The sequence below is a fragment of the Ornithorhynchus anatinus genome, chromosome 9 (genome assembly GCF_004115215.2).
Source record: "Ornithorhynchus anatinus isolate Pmale09 chromosome 9, mOrnAna1.pri.v4, whole genome shotgun sequence".
In the NCBI taxonomy this organism is placed as follows: domain Eukaryota; kingdom Metazoa; phylum Chordata; class Mammalia; order Monotremata; family Ornithorhynchidae; genus Ornithorhynchus; species Ornithorhynchus anatinus.
In genome coordinates, this window is record NC_041736.1 from 26,533,196 (window position 1) to 26,557,867 (window position 24,672).

General features: G+C 53.0%; 1 protein-coding gene across 5 annotated transcripts; it reads right to left on the bottom strand.

Annotated features, from left to right (window-relative positions):
• Nucleotides 1–722: 722 nt before the first annotated feature.
• On the bottom strand, nt 723–23,676 carry NUP35 (nucleoporin 35). 5 transcript variants are annotated; one of them, XM_029072327.1, is made up of 9 exons: nt 23,634–23,676; nt 14,958–15,128; nt 13,564–13,694; nt 11,922–11,982; nt 9,758–9,899; nt 6,258–6,327; nt 6,028–6,156; nt 3,074–3,238; nt 723–1,345 (listed from the first exon to the last, which is right to left on the bottom strand). In XM_029072327.1, the coding sequence occupies exons 1-9, from the start codon at nt 23,671–23,673 to the stop codon at nt 1,268–1,270; spliced, it is 987 nt and encodes a 328-aa protein (XP_028928160.1). In that variant the 5' UTR covers nt 23,674–23,676; the 3' UTR covers nt 723–1,267. The 5 variants fall into 5 exon arrangements, with proteins under 5 accessions (XP_028928160.1, XP_028928159.1, XP_028928158.2 ...); XM_029072326.1 differs by having other exon boundaries at nt 9,758–9,902; XM_029072325.2 differs by lacking the exon at nt 23,634–23,676 and adding an exon at nt 19,511–19,527.
• Between the last annotated feature and the right edge of the window lie 996 nt (nt 23,677–24,672).

Genomic DNA, 24,672 nt, shown 5'->3' on the forward strand with positions numbered 1-24,672 from the left:
AGTCCCTCAGGGCTCAGTTTTGGGTCCCCATCCATATTCCATCTACGTCCACCGCCCTGGAGAACTCATTCTACTTCTACATCTACATTTCCAGCCCTGATCTCTCTCCTTCCTTGCGGTCTCCTATTTCCTCCTGCCTTCAGGGCACCTCTCTTTGGATGTCCCATCGCCACTGCAGACTCTACACGTCCCTTACTTGGCTCCGCTGCTCGGTTCATTTTTCTACAAAACCATCAGCCCACGTTTCCCCTCTCCTGAAGAACCTCCAATAGTTGCCCATCCCTCTCTGCGTCAGTCATAAAGTCCCTACCACTTGCTTTAAAGCACTCAAGCACCTTACCCCCCTCCTAACCCACCTCACTGTTCTGCCACAACCCAGCCCGCACTCTCCGCTCCTCTAATGCCAACCTTCAGCTGTCCTCTCACCCGTGTCCCGTCTCCAGCCTGGAACACCCTCCCTTCTCACATGCAACAGACTGCCGTTCCCTCCATCTTCAAGACGCGGGGTCCGTGTGTGTGTTGGAGGCGGGGGGAGGTGCGAGGCGGGAGAGAGAAAATATTCCAGGACTCCAATCTTCAGGGGTGGCGAGTTTTGCACTAGTTAACCATTCCGAAAGCTCGGTACAATAGCGCAATTCTTTTGAGAAGCGACAGATCTGACCACCCGGTGCCCCGCCCTAGAGCTCTGTCTGAGGATTCGATTCACAGCTTCCCGAGAGACCAAGGGCCCAACTTTTGAACGTTTATTAGGAAATCTGAATAAAATGTTTCTAAAAAGAGCAGTTCCCGGTTTTGCGACTCTCTGAATGAGAATTCCGGACAAGACAGCCACGACAATGAGCCTCAAAATGGCATCTCTTAATGTGGGGTCATTCAAACAGCGAGAGTTCACGATGGACGGTCTTCGCTCCGTACAGAAAGAAGCCATTCAGAAGTCTCGGGACAAAACAACTCTGTTTCAGGAGCTAAGGAAGCCCGGGACGGGTCTTTCGTGCCTAGAGTGCATGCACCTAACCAGTGCCCGTAAAGCACCCGAACTAGTTTTCCGTAGATTTCTGAAGTTTCCTCAAAACCTGGCTACGTCCATCACTTAGAGTGCGAGCTCCTGGTACACTGCATTTTTTAAAAAGGCATTAATAGGGATGACGAGTCCAAACGCTGCCCCAGAACGGTTATACAACTAACCAAAGGGAGCCTAATCAGGCCGTGACCAAGCTTTAGCGCGATACCCATTTCTCTCCGCCGATTCCCGTCCCGCTGATCGACACTACCAGCCGAACATGTACTCCATTGCTTTAGAGAGAAGACTTTCGTCCTTCCTCGGCGTCTGTCGGTCTGAGACCACCTGAAAGGAAGAGAAGGCAAACTCGTCAACGGACCGTGTCTTCGTGACTCTGCTTGGGTTCTCCGGCCCAGACAGGAAGTGGTGAGTGGGAAGGAGCCCAGCCAAAGCACTAGCATGGCGGGAACTGTTTCAAGGAAGGCAAATCCGGTTTAAGAGGCAAGTGGCTTTCGTTCCTTCGGCGGCACGCTTCCCGAAGTCTGTTGAGGCATTTGAAAGAACCCGAAGCAATGGCAGCCACCACATATTGTTTAGGGGGCCCAGATGACCAGTCGGTGGCATTTACTGACCGCTTCCTGAGCACAGAACACTGAGCTGAGCATTTACACCAAGCCCCTCCGGGCTTCAAAGGTCATTCATTCAATAGTATTTATTGAGCGCTTACTATGTGCAGAGCACTGTACTAAGCGGTTGGAATGAACAAGTTGGCAACAGATAGAGACAGTCCCTGCCATTTGACGGGCTTACAGTCTAATCACTGAATGGTCCCGGCCTGCAGGCAGGCTGGATGTTTTCTTTGCAACCAGATCCATTATCTCGTTGCGGAATGTGGAAAGCAGGGGGCGAGCCAGAACGAAGCAGGAGATGCAACCGCCAACGTGCCACTTTCCCTTCTCCCGGCCCCACAGCAATCGCACACGTATCTCTAATTTATTTCTATCGACGTCCGTCTCCCACCCCTAAGGCTGTAAGCCCGTCGTGGGCACGGAACGTCTCCATTTACTGTTCTACCATACTTAGAACAGTGCCCTGCACACAGTAAGTGCTTAATAATCAGTAATGATAATAATACATGTGGCGCTTGTTAAGTGCTTACGATGTGGACGCAAAGTAATGGGGTCGGACACAGTCCTTATCCCACACAGCGCTGTCTTAGTCCCCATTTTCCAGGTGAGGGATCTGAGGCCCAAAGAAGTGACTTGCCTAAGGTCACCCAACAGACAGAGCCGAGATTAGAACCCAAGTCCCTCTGATTCCCGGGCCCGGGCTCTATCCGATAAGCTACGCCGCTTCTCACAATACGACTGAGTGACCCAGGATCGGTTCGCGTCAAGACACCTCTCTGCCCGAGCCCGGCCGGCCACTTGAATCGCCAAGGTGGCGACCCTGCTCCCCGGCCCCCTTTCCCAGCTCCCCGGGACCAGGGCTGCAGGGAGATGGGGCCTGCCCTCGGCACTTCCTAAAGCTCCAGAAGGAAACTGGTCTGCAGAAGAGAATGAGGTCAGAGACTAACACTTGAATTGCTTCCAAAGCTCTTAGCATACTGCTTGCACTCAAATAACATTGCCTGATCGAGCTCTCCCTGGGAGAAATCTCATTTGGTCGGCAAAGACCTCCAACAGGACGACCGCCAGACAGGAGCGGGGACCGCGGCCGCAGACGCGTGATTCGACCCGAACCACCAGGTCTCCTCGGCCTGCGATTCTGCTGGGACCGGGAATTCTTCCTCCCGGGGAATTCTTCCTCCGGGGGGAATCTCACCGGCACTCACACCGCTTCCACCCAGGCGCGCGGGGGCTTAGCGGGGCTCACCCCGGGGCAGGCCACGCTGACTGAACGAGGGCCTGGTGCCCCCTGACTATTCCCATGTCAAAAATGGCATCTGAAGGCAGCCGGGCTAGAGGAGCGAGATCCTGAACAGACAAGAAGCCTCCCAGAAAGAGCTCCACATCCCTCCCTTCACAAGACCCATCCGCCCCGGCTCCCACCCCGACTCCCATCATAAATTACCTGGTAGTCGCTGGCAGAGGCTTTGTATGCAGTGGCCAGGGGCCTCATGGTAGAAATTCTGGGAGTGCTACTCGGGGGCACAGGGGTGCCTAAGGTTTTGATGGGTGGTGTGAAAGCTGAGGACGGGGGAGACCCAGCACTCCTGTCAGAGCTCTCCATCACATTCTGGAAAAAAAAAAATCACAGAAACACATTTTCCTTCTCTCTGATCACTGAAACCCAAAGCCCCAGCAGCAGAAGGCTGCAAACGTGACATTGCTTAAAACTAAAAATTAGACTCTTCGGATTTTTTTAAGGTATTTGGTAAGAATCTCTAAAATGGGGATTAAGACTGCGAGCCCCATGTGGAACAGGGACTGGGCCCGAACCCATTAGCTTGTATCTACCCCAGGGCCTAGTTCGCCACCTGGAACCTGATAGGCACTTTAATACCATTAAAATAAATAAATAAAAGTGCCGATTATTTGTCAAACACTTTTCTAAGTGCCGGGATAGATACGAGTGAATCAGGTTGGACACGGGGCCCTGTCCCACGTGGGGCTCACAGTGTAAGGAGGGGGCGGAGCAGGAGAACTGAGGCACAGAGCAAGATAAAAATAATGACGCTAATAACTGCGGTGTCTGGCTCTTACTATGTGCCAGGCACTGTACTAAGCACTGGGGCGGATACAAGCAAATTGGGTTGGACGCAGTCCCTATAAGATAGAGTAGATGGGTATAACGAGCGGGTCGGGCCCAGTCCTTTTCCTGCATGGGGCTCACGGTCTAAGTAGGCCACAGATTAAGCACTGATTCTCCATCTTAGAGATGAGGAAACTGAGGCACCAAAGTTAAGAGCCTTGCCCCGGGGTCACATAGCAGGTAAGTGGCAAATCCAAGATTAAAACCCAGGACCTCCAACTCCCAGGTCCATGCGCTTTCTACTGGACCGTGCTGCTTTCTACTTAATTGACAGTATTTATCAAGCACTTACTCCGTGCCGAGCGATGAGCACTCGGGAGGGTGCCAGAGCGTGGCGTGGGAGTCAGAGGTCAGGGGTTCTAATCCCGACTATGCCACTTGTCAGATGCGTGACTCTGGGCAAGTCATTTCCCTTCTCTGGGTCTCAGTTATCTCAACGGGAAAAATGAGGATCAAGACTGTGAGCCCCAAGCAGGGCAACCTGATCACCTCGCTTTTATCCCAGGGCTTAGAAGGGTGCTTGGCACATAGTAAGCGCTTAACAGATATGGTTATTATTATTACCACCGAGACAGAAGACACACTCCTTAGCATCAAGGAACCACGTCACCTTACCCACTCCTACCTCACCTCACTACTATCCTACTACACACCCTTCACTCCTCAAATGCTAATAAAAAAATCTCGGTTCTGTTAAGCGCTTACCGTGTGCAGAGCACTGTTCTAAGCGCTGGGGTAGATACAGGGTCATCAGGTTGTCCCACGTGAGGCTCACCATCTTACAGATGAGGTCATGTAGGCCCAGAGAAGTGAAGTGACTTGCCCACAGTCACCCAACTGCCAAGTGGCAGAGAGGGGATTCGAACCCATGACCTCTGACTCCCAAGCCCGGGCTCTTTCTACTGAGTCACGCTGCTTCTCAGCCACGCTGCTTCTCGTGGCTAATATTCTCACTGTACCTCAATCTCATGTATCTCGCCGCCAACCCCTTAGCCACAACCTGCCGGGAACTCCCTCCCTCCTAAATCTGACAATTACTCGCCCCCGACTTCAGAACCTTAGTGAAGGCGCACCTCCTCCAAGAGGCCTTCCCTGACTAAGCCCTTCTCTCCTCTTCTCCCACTCCCGTTCTGCGACGCCCTGACTTGCTCCCTCTATTCCTCCCCAGTTCCAGCTCCAAAGCCCTCGTGCACATATCTGTAATTTATGTCTGTCTCCCGCTGTAAGCTCGTTATCACATGAATGCAGGGACCTATCCTACCCCACCTTTACTATTTTATCAGCCTCCTCGCTGACCTCCCTGCCTTCTGTCTCTCCCTGCTCCAGTCCGTATACCATTCTGCTGCCTGAATCATTTTACTTCAAAAATGGGTCCGCTCCTCAAGACACTCCAGGGGCTGCCCACCCACCTCCACAGCCAACAAAAACTGCTCACTGTTGGCTTTAAAGCACTTCATCACCTTTCCCCCTCTCACCTCGCTACTTTCCTACCCAGCCCGCACACCTCGGGCCTCTAATGCCAACCTTCTCACCGTACCTCCAGCTCGTCTATCTCGCCGCCGACCTCTCGCCCACGTTCTACCTCTGGCCCGGAACGCCCTCCCACCTCCTGTAGGACCGATAATTTCTCTCCCCCACTTCAAAGCCTTACTGACGGCCCATCTCCTCCAAGAAGCCTTCCCCGACTAAGCCCTCCTCCTCTCCTCTTCTCCCACTCCCTCCCGCACCACTCGTATTCACTCCTTCAATAATCCTCCCTCCCATCCCACAGCACATATGTATAAATCTGTAATTGTTTAATTGATATTAACGTCAGTCTCCCCCCATGAGCTCGCTGTGGGCAGGAATGCATCTACTGTCATGCTGTATTCGCCCAGCTGCTGAGTACAGTGCTCTGCACACAGTAAGCACTCAATAACTACGAACGAATGAATGTTTCTTCTTTACTATCTCCTAAGCGCTCTGCACAGAGTAAGCAAAGCATTCAATACAGAAAACTGAATGAACAGTGTCTTTCTTCAGGTGACTTTAAATAACTGCACTTGGGTTTTGCTCATCTATACAAACTTCCTGGAAAGTAGACAGGGGACAAATATATTGATTTTACTGTAAAATGAAGGTCAGTGACCGGCCCAAACTGTTACAGCTCACTCTTTAGTGAGACCCGGACCATCCAGGCAATCTAGGATTGCCAATGTCCAAGCGGTAATAGTGATTAATGATGTGCTTCCCGTTAGCCCAGGCCAAAGCTGTTGCCGCCAGCCGGTACTTACTTTGTCGATACAAGGCTTTACTCCGATCATGATGGATTCTCCAAAGATCCTCCCATCTTTGCTTAAGGCCTTTCGGGCCTGAAGTTTGGACTGATAATGAATATGCATCCAATTCCCCGTGTTGGACATCTGGTGGGATTTCAAGGTCAAAGAGAGGCCCAGTTAGCCCCAGAACCGAGGGTAGAAGACGCCCGTCCGTGCCAGAGGCGGCTTGCCCACTCGAGCCTTACCACGTGCTTTAATATGTTTCCGTACTGGGCGAACTGTAGGAGGATATAGGAAGCAGACGCTTGAGGAAACCTGAAAAACACAAATGCTAATCTCACCAAAAGAAATGGGCCTGTGAGGACACCAAAAGAAGCTGTGGGATGCCCCCTCTCGACTATAGACCCGGGATGGGTCGGGGACACGGCCACTGATCCCGCCGTGCTGTACTCTCCCAAGCTTTCAGGACAGTGTTCTGCACATAGTAAGTGTCCAGTAAATGCCACCGACTGATGGGTGGATCACCTTAAACATGCAAGAGGGTCTGCAGCCCTCGTCACCGGTCAGCCGCATTCGATATTCCAACATCCCCTGCGATGCGGGGATAAGAGGGGCTCAACTCCCAACTCTTCGAACCGTCACTCCAGCTGCCTCCTCCCACCCCCAACCCCGCCTCGCTGAACTCGGTCCGGCCAGAGCCGGCTTCGCGCCGAAGCCTGAGCCTAGCGCTGCGATCTATCTGCTCCTTCAGTTTTATTCAACTACCTATTAATACTGCCATTAACTGCAACTCCAAACCGCAAGGGTCTATGACGGCCATCATCATCCCCGGACCCACAAAGCACTGCACTAAGCACTTGGGGGAGTGCGGCAGATCAAGACATGCAATCACTGCCAGGGAAGATGGACAGATATCGGTTTCCCAGTTGTGGAAACAAGTAGGTACTTCCTAAGTGCCGGTTCTATCAAAAGCACCGCACTACATGCAGGGAAAGAATTCACGGGTGGGAATTAAGCCACGGTCCCTGTCCCTCGGGGGGGGGGAATGCTGGGAAGACCGAAGAGATAAAAAAATAGTACAAATGGGTTGGATCGGAATGGCTGAATCGCGGAACGTAAGAAACGGATATGTACTCGGATCCACAAGTGCCGGGGACAGGGATGAAGTGTGCATGCGCCAGGGACAGTGTTGGGTGGAGGTTCTGAAGGTGTGGGGTGAAGGGGAAGGAGGGGACGAGTTCCAGGCTGGGGACCGGCGGGAGCCAAAGGGGATGAAAGCGGGACAGCCGAGAGCTAGGCACAACTTACGCAGTCTTTGCCAGAGGCGCTCGACCGTCACCTGCCTATCTGCATTTATATGTGGAGCGCCATGGTACCACAAGCCTCGTGTCTAACGGCCCCGTTAGACTCTCCTTTCCCAGGGTGTTCAGTACAGCGCTTTGCCTATAGTAACTGCTCGATAAATACCTTCCATCAATTGGAATGGGGCATTTAGAGCATGAACTGTGTTCCCAAATGATTCCGTCGACCTGACGTAAACGTTATTGAATTACCCCCTTCGGAACTGCCTCCCATCTACTCGGGGCCCGGCAAACGCTGGAATGCCAATCCTGACCCAATCGCAGCCCAACGCTAATGGCAAGAGGACATGACACCGAAACCCAGCAGTTAGCAATCAGCCTGGAAGGCGGCGGCCGTTCTGACCCGGAGGCAGGCACTCACACCGACGTACCGCTGCTTGATGAATAAAGGAATACAAAAATTCAAGCAGGCACAGCATTCATTCACTCAATAGTATTTATTGAGCGCTTACTATGTGCAGTACTGAGCGCTTAGAATGTACAAATCGGCAAGGAGCCAGCCTGAACCAGTACCCAGAGGGACCGTCATACAGACGGAAGGCAATGATGGACGCCCAAGGGGGCCGGGGAGAACCTCGAGTCCCGGGGGAGTCTATCCTACTTTGCTTCCCAAGAGGTCCTGCGGTACCTCGGAGTCGCGCCTTCAGAGCGAAGCCAAACCTCTTCTGCATGAAGAATACAGAGACTAAGACCACGTTTTCTGCTGCCACCAGATGACTACAGAGGGAAAGGGCAGTAGACGAAAGGACGACTTTGAGATAACCACCCAAACAGCCCCCACCTACTGGGGGACAGGGTGAGTGAAAACAATAATCATCGCATTTATTAATCGCTTACCACGGGCCGGGCACCGTTCTAACCGCTGGGGTAGATAGAAGGTAATTGGGTCGTCCCACGTAGGGCTCTCGGTCTTACTCCCCATTTTTACAGATGAGGGAACTGAGGCACCGAGAAGTGAAGCGACTTGACAGCCGACAAGTGGCGGAGCCGGGATTTGAACCCATGACCTTCTGACTCCCAAGCCCATGCTCTATCCACTCTGCCAATCCTAAAGGCCACTACAGACCCAGAGGGGCACCACGTGCACACTTACACAAGCCGAAGAACGCTGGAGAGAAGCCCCCAGTCATCACCACACTCAGTGACAAAGGTTGAAGATCAGATTAGGAGGACTACTGGGGAAGGGTGATAAACTCCACAGCTGAGACCCTAACCAGAGGATTTCCCAATCGACTCTATAACTCTTCTAACTCCCCTCTCTGGTTGACCCTTCACTCCACTGCCCGAGCTATTTTTCTAAAACAGAAATAAAATTTTTTCTGACATTTTAGAAGAATATTTTCCAAAAAAATTTCTCAAAGTTTTCGAAAATATTCTAAAATCTTTCCTAAAAACCTCTCTCCCCGGTTCTCGAGAACCGGCAAGGCTGTCCAGTTCCTCTTCAGATCAAGCAGAAACTCCTGCCCGTCAGCTTTAAGGCGCTCCATCGTCCCTCTTGACTCATCCTCCCTCTCGTCTCCCGCTACAGCCCAGGCTGCCATTTTTTCCCTCATCGCCATCTTTCTCATCTCTCCCACAGCCTCCTCTTACTCACACCCTCCCTTTCTTCCCCTTCACACCCAGCGAGACCACTGCTCTCTCCATCTCAAAAGCACTCTGTAATCTCTCCAGGAGGCCTCCTCTGATAAATCTCTCATCCTCCCCAACCCTCTATTTCCCCACAAATGACCCTTCGTCGCCTTCTCCTAACTCAAAGACGTGTACGTTCTCTTAGAATTTCTGCATATTCTCTTCCTTCCCCTAGGCTGTAATTGTTTTAATGGCATCTGTCCTACTAGTATGTAATCTCCTGGCGAACATGCCATCATGCCTGCTAGTCCCACTGTATTCTCCCATACACTTAGTTCAGGGTTCTGAACAGAAAAGGCATTTAATGAATTCTAGTTGTAGTAATATAAGAAGTATAAAGGGTGTTTATTGAGCACCGAGTGGGTGCGATGTCCTGTACTGATTGTTTGGAAAAGTACGGCAGAAGCGGGGGACACACTAGGAGAGAAGACGATACAAATACACACAGATTGGATCATGGGGATAAATTAAAGACTGTAAAACTGATCATACCTGGTGTGTGGGTGAGTGGGGGGGAGTGTGCAACCATCCTCAATGGCATTTACTGAGCACTCACCACATACAGAGCACTGTACTAAGCACCCGGGCGAGTACGACAGTCGGTAGACACATTCCCTGCACACAAGGGGCTTAACGAGTCTGGAACGGGGGAGAGCGTGGGTGAGGGAGGGTGCAAATCAATGAAGAGGTCAATGGCAGCGGTGACCTGGGGTGAGATTTTTTTCGCTAGGAAACAAGTGCCGCGAATCACCTACCCAAACACAGTTACCCAGGTGTCATCCAGATGATCCTCGGAAGTCAGAGCGTCGCCCTGGGTGAAGAAGGGGTCCAGCTGGGCCGGTGACAGGGTGGTCTTCCGGGGCTGTCCGATCGCGGCAGGGCCGAACATCCCCGCGCCTGCTGGGGAAAGAGGCGCCGACGTCAGCGGGTTCGACCCCGGAGCTTCGGTTGACACCGTTAACTTGGAGATCGAGAGGAAGACTCGAAAAGCCCTTCTTTTACTTTCCCCCCCACTTAATGGAAAGTTAAAACTCGCTTGTTCAAGACCTCTGCCCACTGTTGCCAAGCCGTACTTTCCTAGCATCCGGTCCAGTGCTCCGCACAGAGTAAACGCTCAATAAAGATGACTGAATGAACAATTCGCTTGCATGTACCCACCTCGGCGCTTAGTACGGCGTCTGGGACCCAGTAATCACTTAAATACTGCTATTATTATTATTATTATTACCAGAGTGCGAGAGAGAGGGGAAGGATTTGTAAACGGGAGGCAGGGTGAGCATCTGTAGTCTGTAAGACTCATTAACCAGTGACATGGTGATCTTGGGTCACCTCTGGGAGGGAGACCGGATTTGCTAGGGTGGAGCAGAGGCCGGGATCATGGGCGACTCTGCGGCCCGCCTCTGCGACTCACAAGGCCGCACAGCCCTCTTCCTGGAGGCGTTGCTCAGCTCGCCCAAACGCAACCTCCTCGCCAGCAGCTTCTCAGCTCTCCCCCAACTCAACCCCTCTTCCACATCATCCCTCCTTTCCCGCTGCTCACCAGTGCGCCCTTCCCATGCTCCCCTTCTACCGGTGCTTTGCTCTGGACTCTCCGAGCCCCGGATGCATTACACTGAGGCCCATCTTCACTGAGGCCCGTCTTCCTCTCTTGGACTCTTTAAGCTCTCTGCAAGCAGCAGACTCGGTTGTAGTGCGCTCCCCAACACTTAGTACGGTGTTCCGATCCATCCCCTCGCTCACGTCGTTCACCCAGCCTGGAACCCTACGCCCTTTCTCTTCTCCGGACCCAATCCGACAGTCCACGCTCAAAGTCCTCCCAGGGCCCTTTTCGAGAGGCCTTCCCCAAGTAACTCCCAACTCCCAAACTCTCATCGGTCCGACCGCCGCCTCAAGGCCCGACGTATTGCTTTCACCCTTCCTCGGCAACGGTGTTAACGTTGATCAGCCCGTCTGTATGCATTTTCTTGTCTGCCCTGCCCAGCTGAAGGTAGACTGTGAGCCAAGAACACCTCGCGCTTTCCACCGGTGGTATTTATCGAGCCCTTATTACATGTAGGACGTTTCTAGATTCTCAAGACTACTGTGCAGCACCCAGGAACATTCAAGCTCAGAGAAGATACGTAAAGGAGGGTTGAATAGGGCCGGGGGAAGCGTCTTGGCACACTGGAAAGAGCCCAGGGTCTGCGAGTCAGAGGCCTCGGGTCCTAATCTCACTTCCACCACCTGTCTGTTGTGAGACCTGGGACGAGTCACTTAACTTTGCCTCAGTCCCCTCATCTGCAAAACGGATAATCAATACCCGTGCTCCCTCCTACTTAGGATGTGAGCCCCAGGTCGAACCAGATTTTTCTTCTGTCTACCCCGGCATTCAGTAGGGAGCCTGGCACAGAGTAAGCACTAAAATATCACCGTTACTGTTGTTAGGATTAGAAGGGCCTTAAAGACGGAAGATCAGAAGGCAATCCCAAGCGTAAATTTTTTAGTAACATTAAACCAAGGCCAGTCAACCATCTCCTCGGGTCAGAGCCCATAAAACCTTTGAGAGTTTCCCGCTGCTGAGAAGATGACGGAAGCAGCTCCCCGCCCACTTGGAGGGCAAGGGGTTTTTCTTTCTCTTCTACAGTTGTCAAATTTAAAGGTCACATGGTCTTCCCCAGGCATCTGTATCTGGCCTCAGCGAAATTTGGATACAACATCCACTAGGACGCGTTGGTAGGATACTAAAGTTTGTCTTTCCGCTGGGCGATTGACCGCATCCTAGCTTCCAACGCAGAATTACCCATCAGAATGGCACATCCAAATTAAGAAAGCTTAAAACTAGCATCAATCTGTGGGAAATACTGAGCTTAATTCTGAGGAACAGGAACACAAAAACACACAAGGAACCCACGTCGTGGAGTGAGTCGGTCCGCCGCTTACCTGTTCCTGATGACGCTGGGACAGGCCCACTCAGAGGACTCTGCATCACCGAAACACCGGGCTGAATTAAAACAGAAGAACGGGCTGAAGTCGATGACGGGGCTATTTCACATTCAAGATCTACAATACTAAGACTCCGAAGGACTCTAAAAAAAATTACCACGTGCCAGACACCACCGAGTTCGCCTCATTCGTGTGGCCAAGTGAAGCCCCGAAAATTGAACCCATTTCTGAGCGGGGCATGCCAAGATATGTCCATTTCCTCAACAGGGAGGTTTTTCCGGTCTCTAAATCGAATGAAAAGAGATGCAATCCCAGCCAACATTTCTACGAGGTGTTTCTTTTTACCAGATTCAACTTAAAAATCACAAACTCGGGTCGGTTGTCCCCCAGGGCTCGTTGGATTCATTCCAGAGAACAGGCATTTGATTCACCCTGTATATGACAACTGCAACATCCCGGAGAAGAAAGGTGAAGATGAGAACCCACAAATGTGGATTCTAAGGGAATAAAGGAGAAACTAGCAGACTCTGGACGTCAGCAGTCCCAGGCGGGGTGGGAGGAACCAAGCTTCAACCCGCCCTGATCCTTTCAGGGTCGCCCCAGAGGGAGTCAGGAGAAGGGGATAAGAGATGTGAGAGAGGAAACCTCAGCAGCTAAAAGAGTCTCAGACAACCCACCCGAAACTCTGAAAGACCGCAAAGAGGACGATCATTAGGGGTATCTCGGAGGGATACCCGGAAATCCCCAAGCTGGCCGAAGATCAAAATGGCAGGACTCTTGGCCCAGGAACCCCAGACAGCCCGACCTCCCACAGAATCCAGGCAATGGGCAAACCAGAGATGACGACGTCTGGGGGGGGCGGGAGGTGAATCTCACTTGCTGGCAAGAGGGACGCTGCCAGGAGGCCTGGTGGTGCCTTATGCTTGGGGGTCGGGGTGAATTAACCCGGAGCACTTGCTTGGTCGAAATCTTGGGATTCAGGGTCGGTCTAAGCCTAGGATCCGGGGAGCAGAGAGGGCAACCTCGGTCAAGAAGTCTCTATCTGCTCCTGAGCAGACTCTGAGTCTGCCTGACGCCCCGGGGATGGGGAGGGATGTTCGGGGTCTACAGGAACCACCGTGGATCTCCAGTAACCCAGTACAGACTGTCTTTCCATCCCAGCCCCTGGAAGAATGGCATTTTATTAGCAGGGGAGCGATGCACTCCTGATTTTTAAAAGGTTAACGCGCTCTGTGAGAGCCAGGAGAAACGATGGCCAATATTGCATCCAGATGAAAATGGGATCAACACACACTCTGACTCATTATTCCGAACAGGTAAAACACTGACGCAGCAGCCGCATTGGTTTGGGGGGAAGAGACCGGGATCACCTAGAGATTCGCCTAAGGAGGCATTCTTTTCTGCACATCATGCTCCACTGTATAGTGCTCTCCCAAGCATTCAGGACAGCGCTCTGAACACAGTAAGGACTCAGGTGCCACTGACCAGCTGACTGCAAAGAATCACTGGAGCGGTTTGGAGGTGAATCGGCCGATGTTTATATACCGACCCCTCAACCTTAATGAGGATTTATGCCCACGTGGGTTACTCTGGGTGTCTCGGGGCCCCGCTCCTAAGACCGGTGACGAAACGCCGTTACCCCTTGTCTCCTGGAAGCCAAAGGCGTGGACCCGAGGCCAGGGCTGGACAGCTCATCGTAGATACTTCTCACCGGCGGGGCACCGCTCTTGTCCTTGGGGGCCGGCACGACGGGTTGGGGCGGGGACCCTGCTGGAAAGAGGAAAAGGCCAACGGAAAGATGAGGGGCGGAGGAGGGGAGAAGAGAGGAGGAGGACGGGAGCAGGCGCAGCCGAGGGAAGGTCGCAGGAGCCCTCGCTTAGCTCCCCGTCGGAGGACTCCATCAGCTCCCCAGGGAAGGAGAGAGTCCAGAACGCTTCCGTCTTCTAGGCCTTGAACACGATCTGCATCAGACTGTTACCGCGTGTGGGAGAAATACAGGATTCTCTTTTTTTTCTTTCTAAGCCCTGGATCAAAGCTGAATTTAAATAGCAATTTGTGTGCTGGCAACCGTCATTTGGAGAACAGCTCATTTCCTCCAAAGAGAGTGGGAAACCTGACTCTCTTTCCTAAGAAAATCTAGGCTCGCAATTCCTCTCCTCCCACTCTCTTCTGCACTAATGCACTTGAATTTGAAACCCTTTATTCACGCCACCACCCCCCCGAGTCCCGCGGCACTCACGTACCTATCGCCCGTCATTTCTTTGCTTATATTAACCTCCGTCTCCCCATCGAGACCATCAGCTCCTTGACAGCAGTGACCACGTCTACCAGCTCTGTTGTTCCGCACCCTACCAAGCGCTCGGGTCAGTGAGTACTCAGTAAATACCAACGGATTGAAGTCCACAGCAGATGGTCAAGTTCTATTTTGGGGGCTTTGACTGTTTACGCGCTCGACTGTCAGCCTCCTAACGGCAGGGGTCACACTGTCTTTTGCATAATTTTTGTGTTGTCGTAACCGTAAGCACTCTACAGGTGGGAATCAGCCCTGGACCTCATACCTGAGCTGGGAGTCACAATCGAAAGAATAAAGAGAAGGAGAGGGGACTGGGGACAGAAACGTTGTCCTCTCCCAGTGGCCCAATTCTGTAGTTCGCATCCAATGTACACTTGCCAAATCCCACCCAGTGCATGAATGGATGCCACCAGGCCCCGAAAGACCTGAGGTTCTTTCAGTTTGCTGTTGAGCAAATCTAAGCATTTGTGATGCTCAGGCCTGAGGACGCCTGAGGTGGCATTCCTCAGTCGCTTTTCATTTTAACCAGCGGCCCGACTGGGGGCTTCTGGTTGCCTGTATTTGACCGACTTGGAATCTCCAGTCATTCTATTACAGCAGCTCGGACTCACATGGTCTGAAACTCTTGGCAACGAATAAAAGACTGTAAATTTAGAGGCTGGATAAACCCTGCGCCGTTCACCTCTACACAAAGCAGACCGTCCTTTCCGTCCCCAAAGTACCTGAGAGCCTTTACCTACCAGCATGCAGCGGAGACCTCATTTCCATGACCCCAACTGAAGGAACACTGAAAGAACGAGGTTGTGGGGTCGCGGGGGCCGGCAAATCCCCCATTAGAAATCCAGGTAAAAACTGCGCACCGGCTCCGGGCTTCGGCGAGGTAGGCGAACCAAGCATCATTGGCTCGGCTCCTGGATCGTGGAGAGGCAGAGAAAGAATTAGGTACCGCCTAGCTTCCAAGGACAAAAACAGAAGTTTCTGACGAAACGGAGAAAGGCAGACACCCCAGTTGGAGTGCACCGTGAGCAAAAAAAAAAAAAAAAAAAAGATGCTCTTTAACGGCGTTCCGATTCCGACGCAGGTCTGCCTTGGGAAAAAAATGCTTCTAAATGTTTTTTTGAAATTACTGCAGCAGATTGCTGCCTGGCAGGCTGGGAGGAGTTGGGCGGGGGAGGGTCTCGCTGTCTGTCTCGGCCTCCCCTCCCTTCTCCCCCTCACTCTCTCCCTCCCCAATCCAACACCGGGAGGAGGAAGCTCAGCATGAACAGACCCGGGACACAGTCTGCCCCGCGACGCTCACCGTGCCCATGAAAGGCCCGGGGACCGAGGATGAGCAAAGGAGATGCTCTCTCCCACCACCACGAGCCCTTGGAGAACCGTCCCAAAGGTCCCTTCAGTAGGACTTCCCCGACCATAAGCCGGGAGTCGATTGCTCCCACGCGACCACAAGGACATGCCAACTCACACCCTGCCCCCCGCTCTCTGATGCTACAGCTGATGGGAACCCACTCGCTGCCTGCCGAAACTTAAGTGGGCAAGAAGCCAGCCCACAGGACCTGACGAATTCCCCCGATCGCTCAGGCTCACAACTTGCTCCGCGTCTCCCGGCACTGGGGGAGGACGAGGAGGAGGGACACGGAGTCCAAACGAAAGGTCCTGTCCCCTGGACCTGGAGCGCCCGACCGGAGGTACGCTCACTCACCGAGTAGGGGGGCCGGCTTCTTCCCTACCTCCCCATTCCCGGGGAAAAAAGGAGAGTGGAGCAGGTGGCAAGGGAAAGAAAAAGGACAGTTAGAGGGGCTACCTGGACCGGAGGAAAAATCACAGACCCGGGAGTCAGGAGGACTCTGTCGACTGGGTAACTTTGGGCAAGACACCACTTCTCTGCGCCTCATTATTAATAATAATAATAACCTTGGTATTTGTTAAACGCTTACTATGTGCCGAGCACCGTGCTTAAGCGCTGGGGTAGATACAAGGTAATCGGGTTGTCCCACGTAGGGCTCACAGTCTTCATCCCCATTTTACAGAGGAGGGAACTGAGGCACAGAGAAGTGAAGTGACTTGCCCAAAGTGTAAATTCATTCATTCATTCAATAGTATTTATTGAGCACTTACTATGTGCACAGCACTTTACTAAGCGGTTGGAATGTACAAATCGGTAATAGAGACAGTCCCTGCCTTTTGACGGGCTTACAGTCTAATCGGGGGAGACACAGATAAGAATAGCAATAAATAGAATGAAGGGGATGAACATCTCATTAAAACAATAGCAAATAAAGAGTGACAGAGCCGGCATTCGAACCCGTGACCTCTGACTCCCAATCCCAGGCTCTTGCCACTAAGCCGCGCTGCTTCTCTGTGAGCCCCACGTGGGACAACCTGACCTTAGTGCTTGGCACATAGTAAGCACTTAATAAATACCATTACTATTATTATGGGGGTAGAGTCTCTCTCTCTTTCTGTCTCTCTCTCCCTCCCGCCAGGATGACAGGACACGGAAAGTCAGAGGAACTGAAGAGTGGCAGGAGAAAGAGAAACAGGAGACAAGAGGGTCTACAGGGCAACTGAACTGTGGGATAAGTAAGTGGAGAGCTGTGAGGGGAAGAAACAAACAGATCAACATAAATCCGGAGGACGAGAACTGCAGAGAGGAGGTCACAAGAGTAAATGAGAGAGCGCGGATGAAAAGAATGGGCCTAATAAAACAAAGATTTATTACAAATCAGCAAAAGTGTCTGGACTAATCTCTACAGATGGAAAATAAGGATTTGCTTTCTTCCCTCAGGTCTAACCAGAAGAAAAGACGTGACGGTCACATCTGCTGAGAATTTTGCAACAAGACAGCGATGCCTTATATGCCCACCCCAATCCTCTCCATCTCTATCACCGCCCACCTAGGTGTTTCTCAAGAGGCCACGAAAAGTGTCTCACGCAGCCCCAGAGAAACCCAGACGGGTCCAACCGAGGTTGGTCAGAGATGGTTGGAAAGAGACACGGTCAAGTCGAGGGCCCAAGAGCTGCATGAAACCGACAGGTCGCGGGCTCTCCCGCCTCATGCAATTTCACGTCAGTCACAACGGGCTCGCCGTTACAGAGAGGACCGTTATCACCCTCTCACGGCAGGCCTAAGTGACCCTCTGCCCCGGCCTGCATGGCCTGGTGGAGCCATGAGAGCTCGGCTGGGTCGGTCTACCCCCTCAGCACTCCACGGCACCAGACACAGTTACCTCATCTGCAAAATGGGGATTAAGACTGTGAGCCCCACGTGGGACAACCTGACTACCTTCTATCTACCCCAGTGCTTAGAAGAGCACTTCATCTTTGACTCGGCTCTCTCGTTCACCCCACACATCCAATCCGTTACCAAAACCTGGTCTCACCTTTTAATATCACCAAGATCCGCCCTTTCCTCTCCACCCAAACGGCTACCTTAGTGCTACGGGCTCTCGTAATATCCCGGCTAGACTACTGTGTCAGCCTTCTCTCTCATCTCCCTTCCTCCTCTCTCTCCCCGCTCCAGTCTGCTGCCCGGCTCATCTTCCTACAGAAATGATCTGGGCCTGTCACTCCCCTTCTTAAAAACCGCCAGTAGTTGCCCATCGACTTCCGCACGAAACAAAAACTTCTCACTCTAGGCTTCAAGGCTCTCCATCACCTTGCCCCTTCCTACCTCTCCTCCCTTCTCTCTTTCTACTGCCCACCCCACACGCTACGCTCCTCTGCCGCCCACCTCCTCACTGTCCCCGGTTCTCTATCCCGCCATTGTCCCCTGGGCCACATCCTCCCGCAGTCCTGAAATGCCCTCCCTCCCCACCTCCGCCAAACGAATTCTCTTCTCCTCTTTAAAACCCTACTTAGAGCTCACCTCCTCCAAGAGGCCTTCCCAGACTGAGCTCCCCTTTTCCCTCTGCTCCCTCTACCCCCCTTCACCTCTCTGCAGCTAAACCCTCTTCTCCTCCCTTTCCCTCTGCTCCTCCCCCTCTCCCATCCCATCCCCTCAGCACTGTACTCGTCCGCTCAACTGTATATATCTTCATTACCCTATTTATTTTGTTAATGAGATGTACATCACCCTGATTCTATTTATTTGCTATTGTTTTAATGAGATGTTCTTCCCCTCGATTCTATTCGATTCTATTGACGGGCTTACAGTCCCCCGATTAGACTGTAAGCCCGTCAAACGGCAGGGACTGTCTCTATCTGTTGCCAACTTAGTTCATTCCAAGCGCTTAGTACAGTGCTCTGCACATAGTAAGCACTGAATAAATACTATTGAACGAATGAAGAGTGCTTGGCACAGAGTAAGCACTTAAACACCATCATTATTATGAATTATCATTAGCCCATCCAGGCTTGCCCTGCGCCTTGATAAACTCTACAGTGCTGAGAGGGGCTCGCTCATGACCGCTGTCCTCTCGGCAGCCTGGCAGGAAGGAAAATGTAAACGGATCCTTCCACGTCAATGCTGTTAAAAACTCCTCCCCACGGGCCTGGTTCAAGCCTCCCACCCCCTTCTATACTGTGAGCCCCCTCTCGAGGCAGAGGCCAAGTCATCTTTATCCTTTATCGCCTTTGCCTCCGGCGGTCAGCGCATTGCTTTGTACCCAGGAGCCAAATATAACTGAATGTTCCAAGTCTCATCTCCCGGAAATGCACAGGACAGAAAGAAAAGTACTGGAAAATGGGATCTGTGAAATGTTTACATAGGGAAAAGGTGCTGGTTTGGAGAACCCGGAGTTGCTGGGACAGCTCTAGCTTTAGTTCTTCTGGTTATTATTATCATAAGAGGGCAAGTCACTGAACTTCTCCATCCCTCGGTTACCTCATCCGTAAAATGGGTATTAAGAGCCCCACGCGGGGCAGGGACCGCGTCCGACCCGATTAGCGGGTATCTACCCCAGTCCTTAATAAAGTCCAGTCCTTTTGTCCCAGGCCTGGCACAAAATAAGCATTTAACTACCATTAAGTGTAAAAAAAAAAAAAAAAAAAAAGAGCAAGCAGGTCTCAGGGGTTGTTAGACCGAGAAGGTCAAATTCAGGAGCTTCCAAGGCAGGGAAAACGGTGGTGACGGGGGAATGGTGGTGATGTTGGGGGGGATGGGGGAAAGTCATTAACTTTCCGGTGACTGGAAAGTTAATAGGAGATGATTTTGCAGTCTAGAGTTCAGGTGCGGGCGGATCATTCAGATGGACCTATTACAGAGGCAACGGACGAGACTGCAAGGCAGGCGAGAAGTATGAGCCTCCGGAGACAATATCAACAGTAACCGGGGTATTGGCTAAGCACTTACTATGTGCCAAGCACTGTACTGGGCACCGGGGCGGATACGTGACGATGGGGTCCCACTTAGGGCTCACGGCAGCAGTAGGAGGGAGATCGGGCAGTGAATCCCCATTCTGAAGGTGACGAAACAGAGGCATGGTGAAGCCAAGAGAAGTTACCCCAGGTCACAGAGAAGTTCAGTGGCAGAACCAGGATTAGAACCCAGGGTCCTCTGCCTCCCAGGTCCGTGCTCTTGCCATTAGGCCACGCCGCTCCTCAATGACTGGCAGGGAACGTGTAGAGAGCATCGCTCCAGTTAGACAGGGAGAGGAGAAGACTCGGCCAGGGAGACAGAGAAGAGGCAGCCTAGAGCCAAGAAGGGAACAGCGAGACCGAGGGAGTCTCCTAAAATCCGGGAGCGACCCCGAGCCTCGGCTCTGAGGCTTTCGGATGGAGAACCTCTGGGCGGGGACCGGTCGTAGGTCTTCAAAACGCCCTCTTTCCAAGTCCGCTGGGGCGCCGGATCCGACAAGCAAGGAGACTGGCACGGAGGCAGCACCTGGCCACAGGCCTTCCGAGGTCGGTGGGCGTAAGCCCCGCTCACAGCTTAGGTGATGACGACCTGGGTAACGGCGGAGGCGCTTCCCTTCCACCACCACCTTGTGATTGGCAGGATTCCCGCTGGGAATGTCTTAGGGGGCCTCTTCGCTGAGAAACCTTCAATATCGACGACGGCGGAGCCGGGGCGGGATTCCAGGCCTCCCGGTTCCCCTCCCTGCGCTCTCTCCTAGTGAAAAAGAGCAGGGCAGCTAACGCTCACCTTCTTACTCCACCTCCAACTCGTCTATCCCGCCACCCATCTCTTCCCCGCCTCTGGCCTGGAACATCCTCCCTCCTCATGTCTGACAGATAATTACTCACTTCAAAGCCTTACTGAAGTCACATCTCCTCTGAGATGCCTTCCCTGATTTCCCTTCTCCCACTCCCTCCTGCATTTGCTCCTTTTATTCATGCCCCGCACTGCTTACGCCCGTATCTGCCGTTTCTTTATATTCATGGCAGTCTCCCCCTCTAGAGGTATGCTCACTGTGGGCAGGGAACGCGTCTCTTTCTCCTTGGACTGTAGCCTCCCAAGTGTCTAGTACAGTGCTCCGCACACAGTAAGTGCTCAATAAATACAACAGACTCAATGAGAGAGGCAGAAGAGCAGCAGAAACAGAACCTCTTAGGGGCTTACTGTATGGAGAATAATAACGATGGCATCTGTTAAGCGCTGACTATGTGCAAAGCACTGTTCTGAGAACACCGTACTAAGCGCTGGGAGGGAATTCACGCGGAGGAATTAAACACAGTTCCTTGGGCAGGGGAGATTCACAGTCTAGAAAAGGGCAGAAGGTAGTCTATTATACTTTTCTAAGCACTCACTGTGTACCAGGCACTGTACTAAGAGGTGGGGTGGATACAACCCTGATTGACGGCACCTAGTCTGTGCCCCAATCGGGGCTCGTGGTCACAGCGCTCAGAACAGCGCTTGGCACAGAGTAAGTGCTTAGCAAATACTACAACTATTATTGTTATCTAGAGTGGAGAGAGAACCAGTTCTCCAACCCCATTTTACAGGCGAGGCGACATGTGTAAAATGGAGATTAAGACCGTGAGCCCCACGTGAGGCAAGCTGATTACCTTGTTTCAGCCCCAGTGCTTAGAACAGTGCTTGGCACATATAGTGAGCGCCTAACAAATACCGTCATCATCAAGTCACGAGCCTGGCCCGGTGTTACCCGGCAGCCGAAAGGGGAGGCGACCCAGTACTTCCCATGGAGCTTGCAGCAGCTGAGGAGCCCTCCTGGCACCCATTCGATCGCACTGATTAAGCGCTTACCCTGTGCACAGCACTTGGGAGAGTACAGTGCAACAATATCCTGCCCACGGCAAGCTTACAGTCTGGGGTCGGGGGAAACGGACAACAAAAACTAATAAATGACAGGTCTGTGGGGCTGGGAGAGGGGATTCATTCATTCATTCCTTCATTCAATTGTAGTTATTGAGCGCGTACTGTGTGCAGAGCACTGTACTAAGCGCTTGGAAAGTATAATTTGGCCACAAATAGAGACAATCCCTGATCACAACGGGCTCAAAGTCTAAATGGGGGTGGGGGGAGACAGATAACAGATTAAGTAAAGAGCCAGCCCAGCGGGGCGGCGGCAGGAGGAGACTGGAAAGCAGCATGGTGTAGTGGGTAGAGCAGGGCCTGGGAGTCAGGTCATGGGTTCTTATCCCGCTTCCACCACTTAACATTATTATCATCAATCGTACTTATTGAGCGCCCACTGTGTCCCAAGCACTTCACTTCTCTGTGCCTCGGTTCCCTCATCTGGAAAAGGGGGCTGAAGCCCGCGAGCCCCACGTGGGACAACCTGATGGCTTTGCACATAGTAAGCGCTTAACAAGCACCATCATCACCACCATGGTACTATGCGCTTGGGAAAACATAATAATAATAATATTGGTATTTGTTAAGCGCTTACCATTGGCCTAGCACTGTTCTAAGCAGCATGGCTCAATGGAAAGAGCTTAGGCTTACGAGTCAGAGGTCATGGGTTCTAATCCTGGCTCTGCCACCTGTCAGCTGTGTGACTTTGGGCAAGTCACTTAACTTCTCGGTGCCTCAGTTACCTCATCTGTAAAATGGGGATTAAGACTGTGAGCCCCACGTGGGACAACCTGATTCCCCTGTGTCTACCCCAGTGCTTAGAACAGTGCTCTGCACATAGTAAGCGCTTAACAAATACCAACATTATTATTATTATTAAAATGGAGATTAAGAATGTGAGCCTCCTGTGGGACAACGTGATTACCCTGTATCTATCCCAGCGCTTAGAACAGTGCTTGGCACATAGTAAGCGCTTAACAAATACCAACATTATTATCATTATTATTATTATTATTATTATTAAGCACTAGGTGGATAGAAGGTCATCAGGTGACCCACGTGGGGCTCACAGTCAGCACGGTGTAGCGGAAAGAGCCCGGGCCTGGGAGTCAGAAGGTCATGGGTTCTAATCCCCCACTCTACCACTTGTCTGCTGTGTGACCTTGGGCCAGTCACTTCACTGTGCCTCAGTGACCTCCTCTGTAAAATGGGGGTTAAGTCCGGGAGCCCCACGTGGGACAACCTGCTGACCCTGTATCATTCATTCATTCATTCAATAGTATTTATTTAGGGCTTACTATGTGCAGACCGCCGTACTAAGCGCCTGGAATGGACAAATCGGTAACAGATAGAGACAGTCCCTGCCCTTGGACGGGCTTACAGTCTAATCGGGGGAGATGGACAAAGACAATAGGAATAGACAGAATGAAGGGGAAGAACATCTCATTAAAACAATAGCAAATAAATCGAATCAAATAAATATCCACCCCAGCGCTTAGAACAGTGTCTGGCACATAGTAAGCACTCAACAAATATCCTCCTCATCATTACTCATCCCCGTTTTACAGGTCAACGAGACCCGGAGACGTGACACGGCTTGCCCAAGGCCACCCCGCTGACGAGGGGCGGGATTCGAACCCACGGCCTCAGACTCCCCCGCCGCCTCTCACGGGGCCTCATCCCGGCCCCTCCGCCCTGTATCATCCTCAAAGCAGCGTGGCTCAGTGGCAAGAGCCCGGGCTGGGGAGTCAGAGGTCATGGGTTCCAATCCGGGCTCTGCCGCCTGTCAGCTGGGTGACTGTGGGCAAGTCACTTCACTGGGCCTCAGTTCCCTCAATCTGTCAAATGGGGATGAAGACGGGGAGCCCCACGTGGGACCACCTGATGACCCCGTATCTCCCCCGGCGCTTCGAACAGGGCTCTGCACCTAGTGAGCGCTTCCCAAATATCAATCGTATTGAGGGCTTTCTGCGTGCAAAGCACTGCAGGAAGCGCTGGGGAGAGCAGGGTCTGACAGCGCCGAGCTCCCGGGCTGGAGGGGCCCCGGCCGGGGGGGGGGAGGGGAGGGATGGAGGAGGACGACGACGATGAGGGGCCCGGGCCCCGCCGGACTGGCTCGGATCTGGCCCAGCGCTTGGCAGAGGGTCGGCGCCTGAGGAGGCCCGTCAGGAGGAGGAGGAGCGGGGGGGGGGGGGGGCGGGGGAGGGGGGTCACGAACCTGCGGGGGGCGGCTGCGGGTCGAGGGCGAAGGCGGCCATGGCGGCGGGGGCCGGTCAGGAGGGGCCGGGGCCGGGTCGGCCGGGGCCGGGTCGGCCGGGGCCGGGTCGGTCGGTCAGGGCGGCCCGGCCTCTCCTCCCTCTCCCAATTTTCAAAAATGGAAGCGGCGGCGGCGCCGGCTGCGAGGCATGACGGGCTCGACCCCTCCCGCCCTGACGTCACTTCCGCTCCAGCCGCCCTGGCGCCCGCCGCGCGGCGTTCGGCTCTGCGCCTGCGCGCTGAGCCAGGGCCGGGAGGAGAGGGGGGAGGGAGGAGGGGTTCTGCGCCTGCGCGATGCTCCAGGGCCCGGGGCGGGGGGGAGGGGGGAGGGAGAGAGAGAGAGAGGGGCCTCTGCGCCTGCGCGCTGCTCCAGGGCCGGCAGGAGGAGGGGAGGTGGGGGGAGAAGAGGGGGCGCTGCGCCTGCGCACTGAGCCGGTTGGGGGAGGTGCGATGGGCCGCCCCGGGCCGCCCCTGCCCGCCCTGCAGCCATTCATTCATTCATTCATTCATTCACGCCATTCATTCATTCATTCATTCGCATTTATTGAGCGCGTACTATGTGCAGAACCCTGGACTAAGCCCTCGGAATGCACTATTGGGCAACAGATAGAGATCATCCCTGCCCAGTGACGGGCTCACGGGCTTCTGAGCGCTTTCTCTGCGCAGAGAACACTACTTCATAATGATAATAATTATGGTATTCGTTAAGTGCTTACTGTGCGCACAGCACTGTTCTAAGCGCTGGGGTAGATACAGGGTCATCAGATTGTCCCACGTGGGGTTCACAGGCTTTAATCCCCATTTTTACAGATGAGGTCATTGAAGCACAGAGTAGTGAAGTGACTTGCCCGAGGTCACAGAGCAGACAAGCGGCAGAGTCGGGATTAGAACCCACGACGTCTGCCTGCCAGGCCCGGGCTCTTTCCACTAAACCGCGCTGCTTCTCTACTTAGGGTAGTCTACATCCAATCCGCTTTATTAAGCGCTTACTGGGAGCAGCG